Genomic DNA, 15,847 nt, shown 5'->3' on the forward strand with positions numbered 1-15,847 from the left:
CGGACCTTAAAGGAGAACTCCTTACACGTACCCTCACTTTTCTACTCACTTAGGTCCCTCAGAAAAAGACCTCAAGACAGGAGAAGATGGAACTGACGAGGACAATGGCTCCATCATAGTGGAGCATTCCTTTAAGTGCAGCCTATAGAAGAGTTGAAGGTGCAGGTACAGTCCTCATAGGTTACCAGAAGATCGTCAACCCCTCAGGTCCTACCATACTAGAATATCTAACAGCCTGTGGTTGTCACAGCCCCTCCCCCAGCATCACTCAGGACTTCTTCCTCCGGCAGTGGGCTGATGAGACAAGCCTACCTGGAGGATAACTTCCTGTGACTACCCATGAGCATGTACCCGACTGCAGTCACCCAGACTGGAGGCCAAGTGAGAACCTGTAGAGCGTAGGAGGGGGACTAGGAACGCAGGAGTGACTGTAGACCCCGCAGAGGTAATAGTAAACTACTGCTGCCAAGTTAGGATTTAAAGGGGAAGTCCACCCAAATGATTTCTCTACACCCCTTAAAATATAACAGATCAGACACTTATTTCTTCGGATTTTGGATTATTACTGCAGGTCGGACCGGCTGCTGAACGACTCCACTGTCAGGTACAAGAGATGGAAGGGCCGGGGCTGTGATGGTGCATTGATAAGCGGCGCCGATGAAGAGACGTAAATCATTTATTTCTGGCGATTTCAGTCACCTCCACCTGCTGATAACAGGGAGCCATAGCTTGTATATAGCTGTAATACAGTCCCCTCCACCTGCTGATAACAGGGAGCCATAGCTTGTATATAGCTGTAATACAGTCCCCTCCACCTGCAGATAACAGGGAGCGATAGCTTGTATATAGCTGTAATACAGTCCCCTCCACCTGCAGATAACAGGGAGCGATAGCTTGTATATAGCTGTAATACAGTCCCCTCCACCTGCAGATAACAGGGAGCGATAGCTTGTATATAGCTGTAATACAGTCCCCTCCACCTGCAGATAACAGGGAGCGATAGCTTGTATATAGCTGTAATACAGTCCCCTCCACCGGCAGATAACAGGGAGCGATAGCTTGTATATAGCTGTAATACAGTCCCCTCCACCGGCAGATAACAGGGAGCGATAGCCTGTATATAGCTGTAATACAGTCCCCTCCACCTGCTGATAACAGGGAGCGATAGCTTGTATATAGCTGTAATACAGTCCCCTCCACCTGCTGATAACAGGGAGCGATAGCTTGTATATAGCTGTAATACAGTCCCCTCCACCTGCTGATAACAGGGAGCGATAGCTTGTATATAGCTGTAATACAGTCCCCTCCACCTGCTGATAACAGGGAGCGATAGCTTGTATATAGCTGTAATACAGTCCCCTCCACCTGCAGATAACAGGGAGCCATAGCTTGTATATAGCTGTAATACAGACCCCTCCACCTGCAGATAACAGGGAGCCATAGCTTGTATATAGCTGTAATACAGTCCCCTCCACCTGCTGATAACAGGGAGCAATAGCTTGTATATAGCTGTAATACAGTCCCCTCCACCTGCTGATAACAGGGAGCGATAGCCTGTATATAGCTGTAATACAGTCCCCTCCACCTGCTGATAACAGGGAGCAATAGCTTGTATATAGCTGTAATACAGTCCCCTCCACCTGCTGATAACAGGGAGCGATAGCCTGTATATAGCTGTAATACAGTCCCCTCCACCTGCTGATAACAGGGAGTGATAGCTTGTATATAGCTGTAATACAGTCCCCTCCACCTGCTGATAACAGGGAGCAATAGCCTGTATATAGCTGTAATACAGTCCCCTCCACCTGCTGATAACAGGGAGCGATAGCCTGTATATAGCTGTAATACAGTCCCCTCCACCTGCAGATAACAGGGAGCGATAGCTTGTATATAGCTGTAATACAGTCCCCTCCACCTGCAGATAACAGGGAGCCATAGCCTGTATATAGCTGTAATACAGTCCCCTCCACCTGCAGATAACAGGGAGCGATAGCTTGTATATAGCTGTAATACAGTCCCCTCCACCTGCTGATAACAGGGAGCAATAGCTTGTATATAGCTGTAATACAGTCCCCTCCACCTGCTGATAACAGAGAGCAATAGCTTGTATATAGCTGTAATACAGTCCCCTCCACCTGCAGATAACAGGGAGCGATAGCTTGTATATAGCTGTAATACAGTCCCCTCCACCTGCAGATAACAGGGAGCGATAGCTTGTATATAGCTGTAATACAGTCCCCTCCACCTGCTGATAACAGGGAGCGATAGCCTGTATATAGCTGTAATACAGTCCCCTCCACCTGCAGATAACAGGGAGCGATAGCTTGTATATAGCTGTAATACAGTCCCCTCCACCTGCAGATAACAGGGAGCGATAGCTTGTATATAGCTGTAATACAGTCCCCTCCACCTGCAGATAACAGGGAGCGATAGCCTGTATATAGCTGTAATACAGTCCCCTCCACCTGCTGATAACAGGGAGCGATAGCTTGTATATAGCTGTAATACAGTCCCCTCCACCTGCTGATAACAGGGAGCGATAGCTTGTATATAGCTGTAATACAGTCCCCTCCACCTGCTGATAACAGGGAGCGATAGCTTGTATATAGCTGTAATACAGTCCCCTCCACCTGCTGATAACAGGGAGCGATAGCTTGTATATAGCTGTAATACAGTCCCCTCCACCTGCAGATAACAGGGAGCCATAGCTTGTATATAGCTGTAATACAGACCCCTCCACCTGCAGATAACAGGGAGCCATAGCTTGTATATAGCTGTAATACAGTCCCCTCCACCTGCTGATAACAGGGAGCAATAGCTTGTATATAGCTGTAATACAGTCCCCTCCACCTGCTGATAACAGGGAGCGATAGCCTGTATATAGCTGTAATACAGTCCCCTCCACCTGCTGATAACAGGGAGCAATAGCTTGTATATAGCTGTAATACAGTCCCCTCCACCTGCTGATAACAGGGAGCGATAGCCTGTATATAGCTGTAATACAGTCCCCTCCACCTGCTGATAACAGGGAGTGATAGCTTGTATATAGCTGTAATACAGTCCCCTCCACCTGCTGATAACAGGGAGCAATAGCCTGTATATAGCTGTAATACAGTCCCCTCCACCTGCTGATAACAGGGAGCGATAGCCTGTATATAGCTGTAATACAGTCCCCTCCACCTGCAGATAACAGGGAGCGATAGCTTGTATATAGCTGTAATACAGTCCCCTCCACCTGCAGATAACAGGGAGCCATAGCCTGTATATAGCTGTAATACAGTCCCCTCCACCTGCAGATAACAGGGAGCGATAGCTTGTATATAGCTGTAATACAGTCCCCTCCACCTGCTGATAACAGGGAGCAATAGCTTGTATATAGCTGTAATACAGTCCCCTCCACCTGCTGATAACAGAGAGCAATAGCTTGTATATAGCTGTAATACAGTCCCCTCCACCTGCAGATAACAGGGAGCGATAGCTTGTATATAGCTGTAATACAGTCCCCTCCACCTGCAGATAACAGGGAGCGATAGCTTGTATATAGCTGTAATACAGTCCCCTCCACCTGCTGATAACAGGGAGCGATAGCCTGTATATAGCTGTAATACAGTCCCCTCCACCTGCAGATAACAGGGAGCGATAGCTTGTACAGGTCCTTCTCAAATAATTAGCATATTGTGATAAAATTCATTATTTTCTGTAATGTACTGATAAACATTAGACTTTCATATATTTTAGATTCATTACACACAACTGAAGTAGTTCAGGCCTTTTATTGTTTTAATATTGATGATTTTGGCATACAGCTCATGAAAACCCAAATTTCCTATCTAAAAAAATTAGCATATTTCATCCGACCAATAAAAGAAAAGTGTTTTTAATACAAAAAAAGTCAACCTTCAAATAATGATGTTCAGTTCTGCACTCAATACTTGGTCGGGAATCCTTTTGCAGAAATGACTGCTTCAATGCGGCGTGGCATGGAGGCAATCAGCCTGTGGCACTGCTGAGGTGTTATGGAGGCCCAGGATGCTTCAATGCGGCGTGGCATGGAGGCAATCAGCCTGTGGCACTGCTGAGGTGTTATGGAGGCCCAGGAGGCTTCGATAGCGGCCTTAAGCTCATCCAGAGTGTTGGGTCTTGTGTCTCTCAACTTTCTCTTCCCAATATCCCACAGATTCTCTATGGGGTTAGGTCAGGAGAGTTGGCAGGCCAATTGAGCCCAGTAATACCATGGTCAGTAAACCATTTACCAGTGGTTTTGGCACTGTGAGCAGGTGCCAGGTCGTGCTGAAAAATGAAATCTTCATCTCCATAAAGCTTTTCAGCAGATGGAAGCATGAAGTGCTCCAAAATCTCCTGATAGCGGCTGCATTGACCGTGCCCTTGATAAAACACAGTGGACCAACACCAGCAGCTGACATGGCACCCCAGACCATCACTGACTGTGGGTACTTGACACTGGACTTCAGGCATTTTCCTCTCCCCAGTCTTCCTCCAGACTCTGGCACCTTGATTTCCGAATGACATGCAACAGTCCAGTGCTGCTTCTCTGTAGCCCAGGTCAGGCGCTTCTGCCGCTGTTTCTGGGGAATGCGGCACCTGTAGCCCATTTCCTGCACACGCCTGTACACGGTGGCTCTGGATGTTTCTACTCCAGACTCAGTCCACTGCTTCCGCAGGTCCCCCAAGGTCTGGAATCGGTCCTTCTCCACAATCTTCCTCAGGGTCCGTTCACCTCTTCTCGTTGTGCAGCGTTTTCTGACACACTTTTTCCTTCCCACAGACTTCCCACTGAGGGGCCTTGATACAGCGCTCTGGGAACAGCCTATTTGTTCAGAAATTTCTTTCTGAGTCTTACCCTCTTGCTTGAGGGTGTCAATGATGGCCTTCTGGACAGCAGTCAGGTCGGCAGTCTTACCCATGATTGCGGTTTTGAGTAATGAACCAGGCTGGGAGTTTTTAAAAGCCTCAGGAATCTTTTGCAGGTGTTTAGAGTTAATTAGTTGATTCAGATGATTAGGTTAATAGCTCGTTTAGAGAACCTTTTCATGATATGCTAATTTTTTGAGATAGGAATTTGGGGTTTTCATGAGCTGTATGCCAAAATCATCAATATTAAAACAATAAAAGGCCTGAACTACTTCAGTTGGTGTGTAATGAATCTAAAATATATGAAAGTCTAATGTTTATCAGTACATTACAGAAAATAATGAACTTTATCACAATATGCTAATTTTTTTTAGAAGGACCTGTATATAGCTGTAATACAGTCCCCTCCACCTGCAGATAACAGGGAGCGATAGCTTGTATATAGCTGTAATACAGTCCCCTCCACCTGCTGATAACAGGGAGCGATAGCTTGTATATAGCTGTAATACAGTCCCCTCCACCTGCAGATAACAGGGAGCAATAGCCTGTATATAGCTGAAATACAGTCCCCTCCACCTGCAGATAACAGGGAGCGATAGCTTGTATATAGCTGTAATACAGTCCCCTCCACCTGCTGATAACAGGGAGCGATAGCTTGTATATAGCTGTAATACAGTCCCCTCCACCTGCAGATAACAGGGAGCAATAGCCTGTATATAGCTGAAATACAGTCCCCTCCACCTGCAGATAACAGGGAGCGATAGCTTGTATATAGCTGTAATACAGTCCCCTCCACCTGCTGATAACAGGGAGCGATAGCTTGTATATAGCTGTAATACAGTCCCCTCCACCTGCAGATAACAGGGAGCGATAGCTTGTATATAGCTGTAATACAGTCCCCTCCACCTGCAGATAACAGGGAGCGATAGCTTGTATATAGCTGTAATACAGTCCCCTCCACCTGCTGATAACAGGGAGCCATAGCTTGTATATAGCTGTAATACAGTCCCCTCCACCTGCAGATAACAGGGAGCGATAGCTTGTATATAGCTGTAATACAGTCCCCTCCACCTGCAGATAACAGGGAGCGATAGCTTGTATATAGCTGTAATACAGTCCCCTCCACCTGCAGATAACAGGGAGCGATAGCTTGTATATAGCTGTAATACAGTCCCCTCCACCTGCAGATAACAGGGAGCGATAGCCTGTATATAGCTGTAATACAGTCCCCTCCACCTGCTGATAACAGGGAGCAATAGCTTGTATATAGCTGTAATACAGTCCCCTCCACCTGCTGATAACAGGGAGCGATAGCTTGTATATAGCTGTAATACAGTCCCCTCCACCTGCAGATAACAGGGAGCGATAGCTTGTATATGGCTGTAATACAGTCCCCTCCACCTGCAGACAACATAGAACAATCACCCCCATTCTCTTCAGGTCTGCAGTCCTGACATTTAGGCCGCAGCAGATACAATCTCCGGCCCGTTACCAGCTGGCCGCCTGTCTATAGCAGAGACTATCACTCTCACTATTGTCACCCCCCCAATGCTTCACGCGGGAACAGCTGTTACCATGGGAACCTGCATCACCATAGCCATGGCCATGAAACTCAGGGTGGGCATTCAGAGCAGGCCGAGGGGCTGGGAACAAGGAGGGGGTAGTCCCGGCTTTTGTTATGTTAATGGTGGGGACACAGTGATCCCAGTGTGATGCTGACCGCGCTCCCTCCAATACTAATCACCCCCGGGCCGGGGGCTTCTGCGGCCTGGTCTGCCCGGAGCTGTCAGCGTACGCCATTTATCAGCAGATCACGTCCTGCGCCACCGTATACGTAGGTTTAGTGGTATGGTCCCTTGGCCCAAAGAGCTTACAATCTAGTCACAATCCCCCACGCTGTGTAATAACCGGTTTCTGAAAATAGCCCATTTTAAAGGCCGTAAACGACCACCCGAGCGCCTCTGAATTGGGGGGCGTTTGTTGGCGCCGCTTCCGCCATCGACCCAATTAAGAGGCGGCTCGTTGACGGCTGGGAGCCCGCTCCTTGCCTGCAGAGCATCGCTCACTCGGCATCACGTCGCCCACTCTTTCTGCAGAGCATCGCTGCAGACACTTGATCCCCGGCATTGCACCTGCTACAGCCTCCGAAGGCCTGAGACCGACGGAGTTAACCCTCGCCAGGAGGAGGCGATCGGAAATGTCATTTTTGGCTTTTAGACATCTTCAACAGTCTAGAAAGGGCCATCGGAGGCGTCAGCAGCGCCGCCACCGCCGCCCACCACAAAGGCACCTGTCCATCATCATCATCATCGCACAGCGTGCACCGGCAGGTACTCGGCCATGCCCCTGGTACTCACCACCATCTTGCCGCCAGGAGCTCAGAGAGGTACACAGGGGCCGTCTCGCTCAGCCCTCTCCATATTGCATGGTTCCTCTTTTCTTTTTTTGAGGGGGATGGGGGGGGGTAGATACGGCTTTAAATTCCAGAAGCGGTGGGGTGCCCGGGGGCGCTGCCTTTGTGCCCCTAGCGTCTGAGCTTCCTTCCCATAGTGTCTCTTCACGAGCGGCAGACTCTCTCGGTATGTCTCTATCGCTGACAGTCTGTCTCATTACATTGTCCCAGTTCAGACCGTGGGCAGCTGGATGTGAACACTCTACGGGGGGGAACGAGCAAGAACCAAAGAGATATCTGCCCCCGATAAGAATCCAATCCCCCCCCGAAAAATCAACAATCAGCGTCCACGTCTAGGTGTCGCCGCCGCACGGTCAGCCACGACCTACCCTCCTGCCTGCCGGGGGCACGTACCCTGTCAATCCTCCGCCGCCCTCCCCCCCTCCAACCTGGAGAATGGAATAATCCATTCAGGTGCAAAGACAATGGTGGAGTGTGAGATGGAGAGCGGCCAATGAGCGCTGGCAGTCCCATGCAAGCCCTGTGTGCACATGGAAGGTGGAGCACTGACCGCTCGCAGGGAAGCACCATTGTCCGCGCGCTCAGCCGGGGGCGCTTACTTCTCACACTCCTCCAGATGGAGCAGCAACCGGAAGAGCAGAAAGATCCACAGAACGTACTAATGAGGGCGAACGCTGGCAGAATCCGTTAGTAAATATTTACTGTCAGGACGGAGAGCGGTAGAGTGTATCAGATGGAGTAATATTACTACAGTGTACACAGGAGCATTATAATGTATCAGGGGGAGTAATAATACTACAGTGTACACAGGAGCGTTATAATGTACCAGACGGGGTAATAATACTACAGTGTACACAGGAGCGTTATAATGTATCAGGGGGAGTAATATTACTACAGTGTACACAGGAGCATTATAATGTATCAGGGGGAGTAATAATACTACAGTGTACACAGGAGCGTTATAATGTATCAGACGGGGTAATAATACTACAGTGTACACAGGAGCGTTATAATGTATCAGGGGGAGTAATAATACTACAGTGTACACAGGAGCGTTATAATGTATCAGGGGGAGTAATAATACTACAGTGTACACAGGAGCGTTATAATGTATCAGACGGGGTAATAATACTACAGTGTACACAGGAGCGTTATAATGTATCAGACGGGGTAATAATACTACAGTGTACACAGGAGCGTTATAATGTATCAGGGGGAGTAATAATACTACAGTGTACACAGGAGCGTTATAATGTATCAGACGGGGTAATAATACTACAGTGTACACAGGAGCGTTATAATGTATCAGGGGGAGTAATAAGAATACTACAGTGTACACAGGAGCGTTATAATGTATCAGGGGGAGTAATAAGAATAATACTACAGTGTACGCACAGTGATATAATGTATCAGGGGGAGTATCAATAATACTACAGTGTACGCACAGTGATATAATCTATCAGGGGGCGTATCAATAATACTACAGTGTATGCACAGTGATATAATGTATCAGGTGGTGTAATAATAATACATTATAACACTGCTGTGTATACTGTAGTATTATTACTCCCTCTGATATATTATATCTCTGTGTGTACACTGCATTACCCCCTGATACATTATATCACTGCTGTGTATCCTGTAGTATTATTATTATTATTACACCCTGATACATCTTAACACTGCTGTTTACAGTGTAGTAGTATTATTACTCTCCCTGATACATTATATCACTGTGTGTACATCGTAGTATTATTATTATACCCCCTGATACATTATATCACTGCTGTGTACACTGTAGTATTATTATTACTCCCCCTGAAACATTATATCACTGAGTGTACACTGTAGTATTAAAATTATACCCCCTGATACATTATAACACTGCTGTGTACACTGTAGTATTATTACACCACCTGATACTACAGTGTACACAGCAGTGTTATAATGTATCAGGTGGTGTAATAATACTACAGTGTACACAGCAGTGTTATAATGTATCAGGGGGTATAATTTTAATACTACAGTGTACACTCAGTGATATAATGTTTCAGGGGGAGTAATAATAATACTACAGTGTACACAGCAGTGATATAATGTATCAGGGGGTATAATAATAATACTACGGTGTACACACAGTGATATAATGTATCAGGGGGTATAATAATAATACTACGATGTACACACAGTGATATAATGTATCAGGGAGAGTAATAATACTACTACACTGTACACAGCAGTGTTAAGATGTATCAGGGTGTAATAATAATAATAATACTACAGGATACACAGCAGTGATATAATGTATCAGGGGGTAATGCAGTGTACACACAGAGATATAATATATCAGAGGGAGTAATAATACTACAGTATACACACAGTGATATGTATCAGGGGGTGTAATAATAAGACTACAGTATACACACAGTGATATAATGTATCAGGGTGTAATAATACTACTACTACAGTGTACACAGCAGTGATATAATGTATGGGGGTAATAATATTACTACAGTATACACACAGTGATATAATGTATCAGGGTGTAATAATACTACTACTACAGTGTACACACAGTGATATAATGTATCAGGGGGTGCAATAATAATACATTATATCACTGCTGTGTACACTGTAGTATTATTATTACACCACCTGATACATTATAACACTGCTGTGTACACTGTAGTATTATTACACCACCTGATACTACAGTGTACACAGCAGTGTTATAATGTATCAGGTGGTGTAATAATACTACAGTGTACACATCAGTGTTATAATGTATCAGGTGGTGTAATAATAATACTACAGTGTACACAGCAGTGTTATAATGTATTATTATTACACCACCTGATACATTATATCACTGTGCATACACTGTAGTATTATTGATACGCCCCCTGATAGATTATATCACTGTGCGTACACTGTAGTATTATTGATACTCCCCCTGATACATTATATCACTGCTGCATACACTATAGTATTATTGATACTCCCCCTGATACATTATATCACTGTGCGTACACTGTAGTATTATTCTTATTACTCCCCCTGATACATTATAACGCTCCTGTGTACACTGTAGTATTCTTATTACTCCCCCTGATACATTATAACGCTCCTGTGTACACTGTAGTATTATTACCCCGTCTGATACATTATAACGCTCCTGTGTACACTGTAGTATTATTACTCCCCCCGATACATTATATCACTGCTGTGTACACTGTAGTATTATTATTACACCCCCTGATACATTATATCACTGCTGTGTGCACTGTAGTATTATTATTACACCCCCTGATACATTATATCACTGCTGTGTATACTGTAGTAGTATTATTATTACTCTACCTGATACTACAGTGTACACAGCAGTGATATAATGTATCAGGTAGAGTAATAATAATACTACTACAGTATACACAGCAGTGATATAATGTATCAGGGGGTGTAATAATAATACTACAGTGCACACAGCAGTGATATAATGGATCAGGGGGTGTAATAATAATAATACTACAGTGCACACAGCAGTGATATAATGTATCAGGGAGTAATAATAATACTACAGTGTACCGAGCAGTGATATAATGTATCGGAGTAATGCAGTGTACACAGCAGTGATATAATGTATCAGGGGGTAATAATACTACTACAGTGCACACAGCAGTGATATAATGTATCAGGGAGTAATAATACTACTACAGTGCACACAGCAGTGATATAATGTATCAGGGGGTAATAATACTACTACAGTGCACACAGCAGTGATATAATGTATCAGGGAGTAATAATAATACTACAGTGTACCGAGCAGTGATATAATGTATCGGAGTAATGCAGTGTACACAGCAGTGATATAATGTATCGGAGTAATGCAGTGTACACAGCAGTGTTATTACGCACTAGTTCATTAGAACACTCGATGATATAACACAGCTGTTCCTTACTTGAGCCAGAGGTTCGGGGGTCTCTTCTTTCGGCGGCCGATCACTTTGAGGGGTCTCTTCCATTTCACATCTGGGGGAGGCAAACAAAGGCCCCATCAATGAATCATCTACATAATAAGCAGGTGGAAATATAAGTCCATGAAACTGACAGCGAGACCCCCCAAATCATGAACACTGAAGGTGCCGCCGTCACTTTACTGCCCCCAATGGAACAGCACCCCTAGTGGCCAGACACTAGAATGCAAAACCGTATGGCCTCCCGTCAAAGGTCTCCCCTTTATAATTTGCTGTAAATGATCCCCCCCTTTGGAGAGATGTTTCGGTTGGGGGGGGGGGGGGGGGGGGGCATCCATTGGGGCAGATGTACACTTCTAGTTATGGGGCCCCGGACTGGCCCCACAGATGGATGCAATTCAGGGATTTCCAAAGCTCTCTGGAGACCTGGGGAATTTCCAGATTGCTTCAAAGGCTTCTGGTGACCAAAGGGCTGCAGCTCCAGGAAAGCTGGGTGGAAAGGCTCAGGGATTTGCCCCCTCCCACGTCCATGGCTATTTAACTGAGCAAAGGTCGCAATGTGCAAAACCTAAAGTGACACCAACCCCCCAGACCACAGCAAGCAGAGGAAACAACGTATCGTCGCATAAAACCACACGCAGCGCTGCGCCGACACACTGTGACACACGCAACCACCTGACTGCGTGGGAGACCTGCGGCTTCACAGCATCCTGCGACTTTCTAATCCACTTTCAAGATCTCTGCTGGCTGCCAATGAATGGGAGTACTAATATTTCCATCCAGAGACTTAAAGGTGGACACACATTGCTGCACAGTTGCGTTAAAATTTGTTCAGTCTTTGCGGTCAGCCCAGCCGGATATACTGCTCAAAGTGGAGGGTTTGTTACAGTGTATCAGCAAAGACAAGAGATATGAACCACAGACTGGAGCAGACCTGGGGGAACGTGGGTTAGGCGAGCGTTCAAACCTGCGTTGAGGGTAGTAGGACATAAAAGTGTGTGGGGGCACATAAAGGGGCATCACGCTGTTCAGGGGGGGCACTTAAAGGGGCTGTCTCATCTGAGACATTGGTGGCATATCAGAACTCTGGGACCGGCTGCTACCTCCAGAACGGGGCCCTCCGAAGCGAAAGAGAGCGCAGCACTCATGCGCAGCGTGCTCTCCATTCATTTCTAGGTGAGTTTAGAAAATAGCTGATTTTCGGAAGTCTCGTAGAAATGGAGAGCTTATCGCGTGCAATATGGGGCTCTTGGAGATAGCCGTGCCAGCAGTCCCATAGAAACGAACGGAGAGCGGCTGCACATGCGTTGATGCTCTCGCCTCAGTTCGGGGGTCCAGTTCTGGGGACAGATACAGGTCCCAGTGTTAAGACCTGCGCCTATCTGACATTGGTGGTATATCCTAGCCCTAGCCATATGCGACCAATGTCTCAGATGAGACAACCCCTTTAAGGGGGGCCTCATTCTGTGTGTGGGGATCATTCCGCTGTGAGGGGGTCACTTAGGAGCATCATACTACATAGGGAGCACTAAGGAAGCAGCATTACTGTGTCGGGAACACAATGGGCATTGGAAAAACTATTTGTCGCAGCGCACCACGCGCCACTGGTGTTTTTCGCTCAGACCTGCATCCGACGGCGGGTGCGTGGACCTTCACAAAAAAAGCCCTAGGGGACCCCGGGTCTGGACCGATACATTGTAGCAAACTCTCTCTAGAAGTTTGAGGTCAGAATGAGTTTTCAGTTTCATCGTTTACTGACAGCAAGCAGAGTTCTTGAAAATAGTGAGGCGCACAGATTTCGATCGCATTGCTTCCTCCCATGATATGTGGCAGCCGAGGGGAAGGGGGTCTGGCAGCCGCCTCTTCCCGGTCCGAGGAAGCGAGATACTCCATTGTGTACGGCGATGACTGGGGATTTGGGGGGCGGATACAGAGAACCCCTGCGTGGACTGTGTGCCGCCATAGGTGGGGGGCTCAGGAGGAGTCCCTGGGGGCAGGCGAGGTGGGGGTACGGCGGCACTCACCTGTCGGTCAGGTAGCTGTCAGTTCTCTGCTCTTTGTATGCAAAGTGCAAGCGTCTTTATATGTTTCTGCAAACGTGGAACTTAACTCAAGAGGAAGCCCGTCCAGCAGCTGAAACGGGAAGCCGCTGGTTAACCCTTTCCTGTCAGTGTCTGTTCAGCCTCACGTGAGCTGGGGGTGGCAGCGGATAAGCTGGGCTATGAGTTTACCTGGGCCCCTGCAATAACAGGTCATCGGCCCTGCACCCCCGGGCCAAGGGGAAATACGGGGATTCTTCTGGTTTAAACCAACACAACCCCCCCCATCGGAGTCATCCTCATAAATACATGGTGACCACTACCCATTGCTTCACCCACATCGTTATGGTCAGTTACAGCCCCTCCCTTGCACGTGTGTCATTGTTCACTGAATTGCTGGCATTCTATTCATGAACTAGGACGCTTCGGTGTCCTGGAGTCTGGTGGCGTCTCTTTTACAAGGATCCTAGAGGCTGGGTGTCAGTCGTTATATTCCCTGCTTGCTTATTGCGCCGTTTAGGCAAGAGTCAGTACGCACTGCCTTTCTGGCATTATATTCTAAGATACTTTGCACTTTTAAAAACTAGCGCTGGCTCTTAGGCATGAGGTCTATGACGCCTCAGGATAATAAATCCAAAGCAAAAGGCTACATGCACACGACCGTATGTGTTTTGCATTTCGCAAAAAAAAATAAAAAAACGGATGACATCCGTTTTTTTTTTTGCGGATCCATTATAACAATGCCTAAAACGGACAAGAATAGGGCATGTTCTATTTTTTTTTGCGGGGCTACGGAACGGACATACTGATGCGGACATACTGTCCGCGTTTTTTGTGGACCCATTTAAATGAATGGGTCAGCATCCAATCCGCAAAAAAAAAACAGAACAGACACAGAAACAAACAATGTTAGTGTGAATGCAGCCAAAGTTAAATAAATCACAGGCAGTGCGCCAATCTACTAATAAATCAGGAAGTGTGCCTGTGGTCAGCGGTAAAAGGGCTCATGCACACAAACGTACATATTTTTTTTTTCCCATTCACTTTAACGGGACCCTAAAAAAACGTGTCCGTATGTCTGCATGGTCATAGGAACGCTCCTCAGCGATGATCTGCCTGTGTACTACTGCCACCGTTTAGTTTACACTGGCGTTTTGGTTTTTCGTTTCTGAGATCCGTTCAGGGCTCTCACAAGCGTCCAAAACGGATCAGTTTTGCCCTAATGCATTCTGAATGGAAAAGGATCCGCTCAGGATGCATCAGTTTGCCTCCATTCCGTCTCCATTCCGCTCTGGGGGCCGCCTGCAGCGTTTTGCTGTCCGCCTGACAAAGCGGAGCCAAACGGATCCGTCCTGGCACACAATGTAAGTCAATGGGAACAGATCCGTTTTCTCTGGCACAATAGAAAACGGATCCGTCCACCATTGACTTTCAATGGTGTTCAAGACGGATCCGTCATGGCTATAGAAGACATAATACAACCGGATCAGTTCATGACGGATGCATGCGGTTGTATTATTGTAACTGAACGTTTTTGCAGATCCATGACGGATCTGCCAAAAACACGAGTGTGAAAGTAGCCTTACCTGTCAAACGAGCAAACGGGTAATTGTTATGATTATCTTTCAACAGGTTTAAAAAAATCTGCGTTTTCCAGAGGCAAAACGTGCGGTCTAATCATGTCGTATATAGTAGGAGACAGCACACCTCAGCCGCGCGCACAAGCACCATGGCTGAGCGTCCCCACGGCCTGATAAAGGGCTCCCACCAAAGAGCTCGAAACGTTGCACTGATGAATATATTGCACTGTCCTACCACTGGCGTTGAAAAACAAGAATGGAATAAAAAAAAGCAATGATCTGAATTCTATGGTGTGCGGTCTGCTACTGTATACGACATAATCGTATCATCGGTCTCGCTGGTGGAGGGGGATCAATTCAGGCGACGCGCACCCACGGAAGCCTCTGAAGGGGAGAGTGCTGTGGTCAACGTTCTGTATAGTGCGGTCTAATCATGATCATTAGTGATCTCTCCTCCCCATACTGTGGAGGAGATCGCTGCACATAATAGCAGCGCTCTCCTCCACTGACGAGCAGGCGATTGCCGGGAAGGAACGGTTCCCTCCCCACAATCACCCCCATGATCCACGCATGTAATATCAGCCTCACAAACAAGAGGCTTTGGGTGTGTTTGGAGACCGGCAGGTTTTGACGGGTGGTCCAGGCTCTCTACGATACGTCCTGTATGGCTGTGCCGTCAGTCACGGACTAGCACGCTGAAACAGGAGGAAAAGTGACAAATGAGGAAGGAAGTAGAGTTTCATAATTTCACCACAAAAAATAAAAAAGTCTTAAAGGGGTGCTGCGGGATAGCAGGAGGGGTACAAAGTGCACCATTACATATTTAGGCTTTGTCCACCTTTATTGTTCTGATGCATCAACTGCAAATAGTCATCATTAGGCTCCATTCACACGTCCGCAAATGGGTCCGCATCCGTTCCGTAAATTTGCGGAACGGGTGCAGACCCATTCATTCTCTATGGGGACAGA

General features: G+C 46.7%; 1 protein-coding gene across 1 annotated transcript in view; it reads right to left on the bottom strand.

The window, feature by feature from the left end:
* Positions 1 to 13,434, bottom strand: part of ARHGAP33 (Rho GTPase activating protein 33) — a 66,303-nt gene extending 52,869 nt beyond the window's left edge. The window contains exons 1-2 of the mRNA XM_044282587.1: positions 13,284 to 13,434; positions 11,245 to 11,314 (exon numbers count right to left, since the gene is read on the bottom strand). Of these exons, the coding sequence (XP_044138522.1) occupies positions 11,245 to 11,307 (63 nt within the window). The 5' untranslated portion in view covers positions 11,308 to 11,314; positions 13,284 to 13,434. The remainder of the gene's footprint in view (positions 1 to 11,244; positions 11,315 to 13,283) is intronic.
* Positions 13,435 to 15,847: the final 2,413 nt, after the last annotated feature.

This window comes from Bufo gargarizans, chromosome 2 (genome assembly GCF_014858855.1).
Source record: "Bufo gargarizans isolate SCDJY-AF-19 chromosome 2, ASM1485885v1, whole genome shotgun sequence".
Classification (NCBI taxonomy): domain Eukaryota; kingdom Metazoa; phylum Chordata; class Amphibia; order Anura; family Bufonidae; genus Bufo; species Bufo gargarizans.